This window comes from Zeus faber, assembly GCF_960531495.2.
Source record: "Zeus faber genome assembly, chromosome: 11".
Classification (NCBI taxonomy): Eukaryota; Metazoa; Chordata; class Actinopteri; order Zeiformes; family Zeidae; genus Zeus; species Zeus faber.
The window spans coordinates 20,967,604-20,978,504 of record NC_137205.1 but is presented as its reverse complement, the minus strand read 5'-3'; the positions used below and the strand labels follow the sequence as shown (position 1 = coordinate 20,978,504).

Genomic DNA, 10,901 nt, shown 5'->3' with positions numbered 1-10,901 from the left:
ATTTTCAGCAAAAAAAACAAAAACCCCTCAAAATCATGTTTCGGGGACCTCAGTGACCTCGATTGACATGTCAAAAAGGAACATCATCGGCCCCTTTAAGGTAGAATACAGTGCCGAATAATCGCAGCTGCCGAATAATCGCTGGACGGCGGCTGATCGGTTTTGATTCTAATTTCACTCAACACGTTTTTCACAGGGGGGATAATAGTTTATCGTCGGCTGTAACCACTGGGTGAGTCATGGGGGGGGGGGGTGTTTGTCAACATGTGCGCTGTCTTCCTGCGACAAACCTAGAATTTGGCGCCCGGCGTCCCGCGCTGCGAACACAAAGATGTTGCGGCGCAGGTGGAAGACACAATGCAGGGATGACGTTGTCGGCCTGAGCGCGGCCGCCGGTAATTGCAGATTCCTCTTTGTGACGGTGTGTGATTATTTCTCTAATACCAGAGCGCGGCGCCATTTCCAGCCTCGACGATTAAAAGACGTGGAAATTGTGTGTGTGTGCGTGCGCACCCCCGCCCACCTCCACCCCTTAGCTGCCCTCCGCGGTGATAGGCCCCTCTCAAAACCCTGGCCTCTTTGGCATGGGAAACAAAAAAGAATAGAACGTTAAAATTAAGAGTCAAAGATGGAAATGTCGCAGTCAAAAACATACAATTCAAATGAGTGAAGATTACCTACAATAAAAATAGGAAATTAATGTAAATAAATTTAAAAGGATCTGTGTTGATATTTGCCAAAAGTGTCAAGTTTGCCCTTCAGAGATCTGGGCAATATCTGTGATTGTCGGGATTACAACTTGTGGATTCTCGACTCTGGTGAAAACTACGCACGTTTAAATGTCCCTTTTTTTTGGGGATGTTTTTTATTTTACACTGAGTTAAAGGAAAAGGCTTGAAAAAAAAATCTTAAATCAAACCTTTATTTATTTTTTAATCTAGTAAAAAAAAAAAAGTAGAAAAACATTGTATTGAAGTTGAGAAATGACACAACACCATCGTTTGATTTTGCTCACACACACACACACACACACACACACACACACACACACCAGTCTGCTTTACTTCAGCAGACTCCGTACTCTCAGACTCTAAACCCACCATCCAAACTTCCAATCCACCGTCATGCACCTACACACACACACACACACACACACACACACACACACACACACACACACACACACACACACACACACACTTCAAGGTATGAAGGCTCCAACACAGCTGTTTGCGTCCTGTAGCGAGGTGCGGGTTTCGGGGCGAGGTCACCGGCCGACGCGGAGATCCTCCTTTAAATCCTTCATGGTTTACAACAGCTAAAGCCTCCGCGTCGGCGCTGGAGGAAGCGCGTTTGAGCCGCTAAAGCCCGACGGTCACTGACGTCAGACCGCGGTGACGGCGATGTACGGGAAGGAGTTTGGGCGGCTTAGAGCTGAGCCGCCCCACGCCCAGGCAGCGGGCGACTCCGCCCCGCGGGGACGGCGGTCGACTCGGAGAGGTGCACAGGGAGCTCACCCCGACGTTTCTTTCGCCCTCGCTCCCCCTCAAACGCGTGGGGCCGGGTGGACGCCGCGCGGCGAACGGGCGGAGTCGCTCTCTTGTAAACGAGCCGCGCGAAACGGCGACTCTTTTGTGAAAAACGCCTCGCAACAACAACTGCCCCCCGGCTGGAAATAGACCTCTGGGCGTCAGTGTCCCAGCCTGGCTTTTCACGCCAACACCCAACGCCGTGGCGGAGCTGGTGGCTTTCCCCAAATGGAATTGTCTAATACAATCATTCAAACAATCAATCAACAAACGGCAAAACTCGATTTCATTAAATTTAGCGGAAATATGCATTACCAATAAGCACATGTCTACGTTGAATACAACATTGGCAATATTAGAATGAATTATTGTCATCCGATTCACTAATAAATAGTTGTGTCAACGCACGACTTGGATGTCTTTTTTTATTTTTCCCCCCGCACCGGTAGAAAACAAACAGAATAACAGGAAAACAAACAAAAAAAAAAAGCAGATCCCACATGGACCTGTTCACCAGACCAGGGGCTCACTCCCCGAATGTCGCTTGATCCCTCAAACCAGGGAAGACGCGGCAACGCTTCCCTTGGAGCGAGGCCTGGTTACCATGGTGACGGGCGGGCCGCTTTGAGCACCGAGAGCGTCACCGTTCACTTCACGACACGAAATTGTATCACGAAAGTCGAAAAAAATACAAATAAAATGTTTATATTTTAATGACCTCGTCTGAATATATGTGATGTGTATATCTTACTCATTAAAGTTGCAAACACGCCTGTTTTCCCAGTCAATTGCATGCGCTTAATTAAGAAACGAATGGAGTAAAAAGTAATGAACGCAATGAAGTTGATATATACACATAGATATTATAATATTACAATATTTTCTTATTTACGTGAAGGCAGTTGACTGGCTGATCGATGAAGGGGCTGCGTTCTCTGTAGAAGACCCCGCGGGGTCCCCGAATAGGTAGAGAATCACCTTTCAAAATAAACAACACACTAATTTGCCGCCTTATGAAGCAGCAAGCAGCCCTGAACTGTGGCCAAGATGCATTAGATCAAGTTTTCTAAGGATCAGCAGTTTTGTTTGGAGATGTGTTTAATTCAGGTGCAGGTCATTTATTTCTTACAATTGCACACAATGTTAGGATCGCATTCCCTGCAGCTATACATAGTACCGGTACGTGCCTCCATATTTTATAAACCGTATACTGATATTATTTCATAGGCTTCCATATTAGTGGGACTGAACATACATTGGCAAAAAAAAAGTGCACGCACACACACACACGCACAGACACTTAAAAAAACATGATTTTAAAAAAAACAAACAAACAGAGGTTTGAAATTGCAAGCTGGCGTAGGCTTCGCATCGTTTTTTGTTTTTTTTACATATTTTATGGGAACGCAATTTAGTATTAATGCAACGTGCAGATCATGTACTTTGGATCAGTTTAAGTGACATTATAAATGAAATGTTTACGCATCTCATCACCGACCTGCAGCGTCGGCCTTTTAAATACTTAAATATCGTTCCCTCGCGTGATTCTTGCTCTGTGTCGGTGAAGGAAACGTCACGTTCCGTATTGATGCCGTGTTAAACTGCGTTCCGCTGATCGGTCGATGCTTTAAATGTCGAGAGCGCGCACGCGCTGTCTCCATCCGGTCCGCGCTCCAATGAGTCAGGCTGCTGTAGCTCCACGCGGCGCTCAGAGAACCCGCCCAGCTCCGACCACCAGGGGGCGGGGGGCGCTACGCAAGCCACGCTGGGTTATCGTGGGTTGAGGATTATCGCTGCCCGATCCTAGCGACCTTTAGGGAATACACCCCAAACCTTTATATGGCAAGATATATTCACAAGAAATATATATAACAAAATGTGGTTAGACTGAGTGAAAGATTTGACTGCACAAATGTACCATTTAGCCGAAACTTTGCAGACAAAAAGTCCAAGCCGCACACAAAATAAACCCACCCACGTTAGCGGGAGTGTCTACATATACAGTTTTCTAAAAAATAAATAAAAAGCATATAAAAATGTAAAAGAAAATAAATAAACCGTAAAAAAAAAGTATTTTGCCGCGGATCCCCCATCCCACCTTGCAGCCCCCTCACGGACCCCTAGGGGGCCTTGGACCCGGGGTCGGGAGGCCCCGCACTGGGATGCGGCGTCTCCAGGGGCAGCGGGAAGCGGATGGCCTCGCTGTTGCGGCGCATGTAGGCGTGGCCGCTGATGGGGTACCACATCTCGGTGAAGGTGAGGTTGGCCACGGTGACAGCGCAGCGGCCCAGCACCTTGAAGCCCGACTTGCGGTAGAAGGGGACCAGGAAGTCCTCGCACATGAGGACGGCGCGCCGCACGGTGGGCAGGCAGCGCAGGTACTGCAGGTAGCGCCACATCAGGATGGGCCCCTTGCCCTGCTGCCGGAAGGTGCGGTGCACGGCCAGGACGTGGATGTGCACCGTGGAGCCGCGCGGCTTGTGGAGAGTCAGCGCATCCTGGGATAAAAGTTAAAAAAAAACAACTATTCACATTCATTCCTTCAATATACTTTGATTGGCCTTGTTTGCATGCACATACCCCGAAAAGTACCTACATGAAGGCCAATGGAGAGAAATGGCTGCAGGGATTAGTTCATGGATTCTTTCATGATTTTGGTATCAAGGACCCTCAAATTTCTTATGATTTAGCCTCTGGGAACTCCAATCTGAGATTTGCATCGTTGGATATGATTTTACTGAAGCTTCCATACTTTTATATTTAATATAAAAAAAAAAAGAATAATAATAATAAAAATAATAAAATAGATAGATAAATGGATAAATAAACAAATGCATTCATTTGTGCATTCATAAATAAATGAATGGATTAATAAATAAAACAATAAAATAATAATAAAAAATAAACTTAAAATAAACTTTCATACTTGTCTATAGGGCAAGGGCACATGCTCTAACGGGGACCCCCTGTAACCTCCTGAAGGACCCCTGGGGAGGGTCCCGAACCCCAGGTTGAGAACCACTGTATTAACTGAATTGAGCCAGCCATCCATGCAGCGGTTACCTTCAGAACGCAATGAGCTCAAAGTCACATCCATACGATGGCATTAAGGTCTGAAATACCAGCCATTCGGTCAATCTTTTGTCGGACAGTGTTTGCAGCATTTTTAGCTGCGGTGTTTCGGCTCATTCCTTCCCCCCGATGTGATTCGCTCGAGTGCGTCGGGGTTCTCAAGATCCGGTCGGGTCTTACCGCGGTGAGCCGGTCCTGGTCCCACAAGGAGCCGATGATGAACGCCACCAGACGTCCCTCCTCGAACCAGCCCATGGAGAACTCGGGACACAGCGTGAGGAAGTGGCGCACCTCGTCCAGATGGAGCGGACACTCTCCCGAAACGGATATGAAGGCTGGGGAGGAGAGAGAGAGAGAGAGAGAGAGAGAGAGAGAGAGAGACGGGAAGTGGGATGGGTGAAGGACACCCCAAGTTATATTAATGGAACATTTGTATTTTTCGCAGCGCAAATCATTTTTCTTGCTCTTTGGCCAAAAGAAAGCCCCCGAAAAACAAAGGTTTCAACTTAAATGACTAGTTTTATATGAAGAACTCCACCCTATCAGTTGTAATCACTGCGTCATATCAGTTCAGCACCACAAAATGTAAGATTTTACAGAGTTTTTTTTGTGATAGAGAGGTGGAAACAACATCATATAGTACCATATTCAAATCAGCTTATGTGACATAAATGACAGAATATGAAATAAAGCCAACTCGGCATTTCCTGATGCTGGTTATGCTTATGCCCTATCCATAAGCATAACCGTTAGGTATTAGGATTAGGGTAATGGTTAGGGGTGAGGGTTAGAGGTTGGGGTTAGTATTAGGGTTAGGGTTAGGAAAACACAGAACGTGACAAAATATCAAGGCAAAACAACTCAGTGCGATGTGGAAGTTACTGGAAGAAGGGTATGCACTGTTTTACAACGTTAATATTCAACCTCAATCCAAATAACGTGAGGTAAACTAGTAGGTGGGTTGGCAAAAGTCAACATTTCAAATGTTAATCACTCAAATGCGTTATTATTACCAGCGCACATTTTCTATTTGTCAATTTGAGGTTGACAGCATGAAAATGATTTTTCCAAATGTTTAAAATGTTCCGCTTTTGTTTGTTTTACAAATGACAATTCCAAATAAATAAATCAATAAATAAATCAATAAATAAATAAAGTGTTAGAAACGTCTCGACCGTTTTTGGTGGTTTTTTTTGGGGGGGGGGGGGGACTCACCCTCCCTCTCTATCTCGAACACGCTGGTGGCGTCGCGCGTGTTGAGCGGCCGCACCTCGCTGGCGGGCAGCGTGTGTCTCCTCTGCAGGCCCGGGGACACGGGGGCCACCGCTTGCATCGGCTCGGCGAGGGGCCCCACCTGGGACATCCTCCTCCTCGGAAAGTTCACCAGGAACGACTCGGTAAACGTTCCTCCTCCTCCTCCTTCTCCTCCTGGTCCCGGACGTTAAGTCCCGGTCTGGGTGAGAGACCGGCGGTCGGAAGCGTTTTTATACCACACGACTACCGCGCGTGATTCATAGTCGATTTGCATTTGAATATCGCGGGTCGGACAAAGTGCCTCGTACGTGGCTGCAGCTGTGCAATTAACGGCGTGTGTTTTCGGGGCGTGGTCGTGGTGGTCTTTGGGGGGGGGGGGGGGGGGGGGGGGCTCCAGACGCCGCTCCTCCGTCGGCGCTCACCCGCGGACGCGTGGCTGTTGTGGGCGTCCCCGTCGCCGTGGAGCGTCTCCCTGCAGCGTCTCCTTCACCGAGTCCTTCTCCATCGCAGTGATTATTACTATGAGTCACATGATTTAGGGATTAGAGGAAGTAGTTTCCACGACCGGGCTCCACCCTTGCAGCTGCAGGTGTTTTGCTGTAAGTACTTTCACTGGAGTTAAAGTACGAGTGGAAGAGAAAGTACCACGCTGGCATTTATACTCAAGTGAAAGTAGATAAGTACTTGCAAAGTACACACGCGCACGCGCGCGCGCGCACACACACACAAACACACACACACTCTCTCTTGCTCTCTCTCCCTCACACACACACACACATGCACGCTCTCTCTCTCGCTCTCTCTCTCTCTCACACACACACACACACACACACATACTCTCTCTCCCTCACCCACACACACTCTCTCACACACACATGCATGCTGTGTCTCTCTCTCTCTCTCTCTCACACACACACTCTCTCTCTCTGACACACACACACACACACACACTCTCTCACACACACAACCACACATACTCTTGCTCTCTCTCACTCACCCACACACACACACACACTAATTGTCACACACACATGGACACTGTCTCTCTCTTTCTCGCTCTCACACACACACACACACACACACACACATACTCTCTCTCCCTCACCCACACACACTCTCTCACACACACATGCATGCTGTGTCTCTCTCTCTCTCTCTCTCTCACACACACACTCTCTCTCTCTGACACACACACACACACACACTCTCTCACACACACAACCACACATACTCTTGCTCTCTCTCACTCACCCACACACACACACACACACTAATTGTCACACACACATGGACACTGTCTCTCTCTTTCTCGCTCTCACACACACACACACACACACCACCACACTCTTGCTCTCTCATACACACTCACACATACCTCTCTCACACACTCTCTAACAAACACTCTTTCTCTCATACACTACCACACACACTCTTGCTCTCTCTCTCTCACACACGCACACACACACACACACTGTTGCTCTCTCTCTCTCTCACACACAAACTCTCTCACACACCCCCACACACACTCTCTTTCTCACACACGCCACCACACACACTCTCACACACACACACACACACTCTCACACACAAGCATGCGCTCTCTCTCTCACACACATACCACCACACATACTCTTGCTCTCTCACACGCCCACCCACACACACACACACGCACACACTGTTGCTCTCTCTCACAGTCTCTCTCACTCAGCCCCCCACACACACACATGCACACTGTCTCTCTCTTTCTCTCTCCCTCACCCGCACACTCTCTCACTCTTTCTCTAACAAACTCTCTCTCTCATACATACACACACACTCTCTCACACACACAAGAACGCTGTCTCTCTCTCACACACACACCACCACACATACTCTTGCTCTCTCACACACCCACTCATACACACACTGTTGCTCTCCCTCACTCACCCCCCCACACACACATGCACGCTGTCTCTCTCGTTCTCTCACATACACACACACACGCACACACTCTGTCTCTCACACACTCCCTCTCTAACAAACACTCTCTCACACACCACCACACACTGTTGCTCTCTCTCTCATACATACACACACACACACAAATACTGTTGCGCTCTCACTCTCTGTCACTCACTCACACACACACTGTTACGCTCTCTCTCTCACTCACCCACGCTCTCACACACACATGCACGCTGTCTCTTTCTCACACACACACACACACCCTCTCTCTCACGCACACCGCCAGAGACACTCTTGCTCTCTCATACACGCACTCTCTCAAACATACACTCTCTCTCTCACATTTATACACACACACACACACACACACACACACACACACACACACACACACACACACACACACACACACAACAAAGTACAACTATTCCTCAACCAACAACAGACAGGACACTTTTTATTTCATTTTGGATCTATTACCGTCCAGGCAGATCAAGAATTCAGCAGAATTTATTCATCCAGATCTTCTGAGAAAAAAAATTATATTTCTGGAAAAATAGAGAAGCCTCTCCCCACAACACATGGAACACATCATTTGGACAGTGGCCTTAATGACAGAGAACAGTTTTGATGTTTATCAAAACCAAATAACCAAATAAAAAAAACAAACCTGCTGCTGTCACACTAGAAGATGACAGAATACAGTCTGATAACAAACATAACCAATACTTCTTACATATACATGAGTTATATGACTTTTGTTTTACTTTTCAGCTTTGCAGATTTGTATACGTCTAGTCAAGAATTGAAACTCCCTTAATTCCATTTTATTACAGATTGACTCAGGTATACTGTCTTGAAACAGAAAACACATGAGTCGTGTGTTGTTGTTGTTGTTGTTGTTTTTAACAGTTTGAACAGCCATTACAGCATAAGGATCTCGCAGGAGAAAGCCGAAATATCCCAAACCCTTGAATAAAGGGCTGTTGCGGACGGTCCACCAGGGGGCGCCCTCGCTCTGCACACAAGGCATTACCGTTTGCATAGCTTATCATTGAAGCATACATGTGCACTTCATCTACAGTGTGAACACTTTGCACTATCTTGCATCAAATAATAACAGTATTAAAAAGGTCTCTGGATCACTAAAATGAGGATATGGTTATTGGCTGACAGTGGAGCTGGGCGATATTGGTTAAATTCAACATAAAAAATGTTTCTGACCAAATACTTTGATATTGATAATGATGATGATGATGATCATGATGGGGATGACTTTTTCAGTCGCTGGATCAACCAAAATAAATTGTAAAGCATATACTTTTTATGGATCGTCAACATGAAATTTCCAAATTAATGTGTAAATTTGAAGTTGAAAAATTCATATACTGTAGATTAAACTTTCTGAAGCTGATTGAATGACTCCACTCAATACTCTAATGTGTTTTTTTCCAGTGTATATGACAGCATATATATATATGTATATATATATATATATATATATATATATAGTTATATATCCTTTGATACATATATCTATATTGGTATTTTATTGATCTATATCGCCCAGCTGTAGTTTCCATAGTATTGCAGGTTGATGATATGTATGATATGTTTCACTTCGAGCTAAAGACGTCAGTACAGCAATGAAACGATGGAAACTGAGCGGGTCACTGGTCAGAAGCAGAAAGCTCGACTTCAAGTACTTTGCAGCTTGTGCAGGAAACCTCCACATGATATGAGGATACAACGTCAAAAGAGAAGGAAACGTCCACGCCTTTCACCCAGAGCTCCACTACTAACCAAGAAACAGCAGATTATTGTGATTGTGCTTTTACCCACTCCTTGCATTGATTGTCCGTCTTCCACTTTAGTATGTATGTGTGTGTATATATATATATATATATATATATATATATATATATATACTGTATATATCCCCTTCTCCTCCTACTGGAGATTGATGATGCATAACAAGTTTTCATGTCAAGTGGACCCAAACGCAATATCTTATTCCTATCATCCTGCTTACATTCTATATTTAATTACTGCAGTGCATATTACTCTTTTATTACAAGTAAATCTTCCCCCCCGACCACACCTCGTTTCTGGGCACTACGATTGTCTTACCGATGACCTCCCCACTGAGCATACCACGTTCCTTGGGACATTCATTATAATTTCTTTGTTTTAATACCTGAAACCAAGAAGACAAGTTCCCATAATCCTTCACTTCACTGTCACACATCTCATGATTTCTCTACATGCATGTGTGTGTGTGTGTGTGTGTGTGTGTGTGTGTGTGTGTGTGTTTGCGTGTGTGTAGGCATGTGTGTGCGTGAGTTAGAGACACACATATGGTGTGAATGGTGCCTGACCCTAACCCTAACCCCAGAGGCGGAGCACTTGGATCGTATGACTCTCAGCGACTCTCCTTGACCTCTACGGCACCTTAGCCCAAATCTGCACCGTCTCCTGCTTCAACCTTATGGTACAATAGTAATGTGGGGACCCGGGGTGTCGTGCATTTGGATCTAGGGCCAGCCCGAAATCGATATTAGATTTTAGTGAACTTACTGCACCGGCCTGTTCAAGCGCGTCGAAATATAGCTCAGAGCGTATCCCCGTGATCAACGAGAGTTTCTTTTAGGTGGCTGAATTCTGTGACTCGTCGGGGTGACCGGCTTTTAAAGACCGCGATTGCTAGTTTTCAGCCCAGGCCTTATTAAAATGAACCTGTTCATTGCGCAAAACCTATTGAGGAGCGTACCGCTTCTCACCGTGCTTCAGCGCAGTGCACTGGGGAAAACGTTTAAGCCATAAAAAAACAAAAACAAAACCATTAAATCTCCTTTACTCCCCTCGCTGAAATACATAATTCGCTCCCTTTCAGAACGCAGCAAATACGGTGACATTCTGCCGGTATTTCAATTTTATTTGCCAATGAGCCCGAATTAGCCTCTACACGCCTGCTTTCAATTGGCAGGGCCACTCAAAACCATTTGTAAGAGTTAAAAATAACTCTCCGTGGCTCACGTGTTACTTTTGAATAGCAGGTATTGCCTCCTGTGTAAAGCTTAATAATAAGGACACATTAGGCGC

General features: G+C 45.9%; 1 protein-coding gene across 1 annotated transcript; it reads right to left on the bottom strand.

Annotated features, from left to right (window-relative positions):
- Positions 1 to 3,649: 3,649 nt before the first annotated feature.
- Positions 3,650 to 5,964, bottom strand: LOC307237336 (serotonin N-acetyltransferase-like; the record flags this gene model as incomplete). Its single annotated transcript, XM_080010049.1, has 3 exons — positions 3,650 to 4,027; positions 4,782 to 4,936; positions 5,817 to 5,964. The coding sequence occupies 3 exons, from the start codon at positions 5,962 to 5,964 to the stop codon at positions 3,650 to 3,652; spliced, it is 681 nt and encodes a 226-aa protein (XP_079866175.1).
- Between the last annotated feature and the right edge of the window lie 4,937 nt (positions 5,965 to 10,901).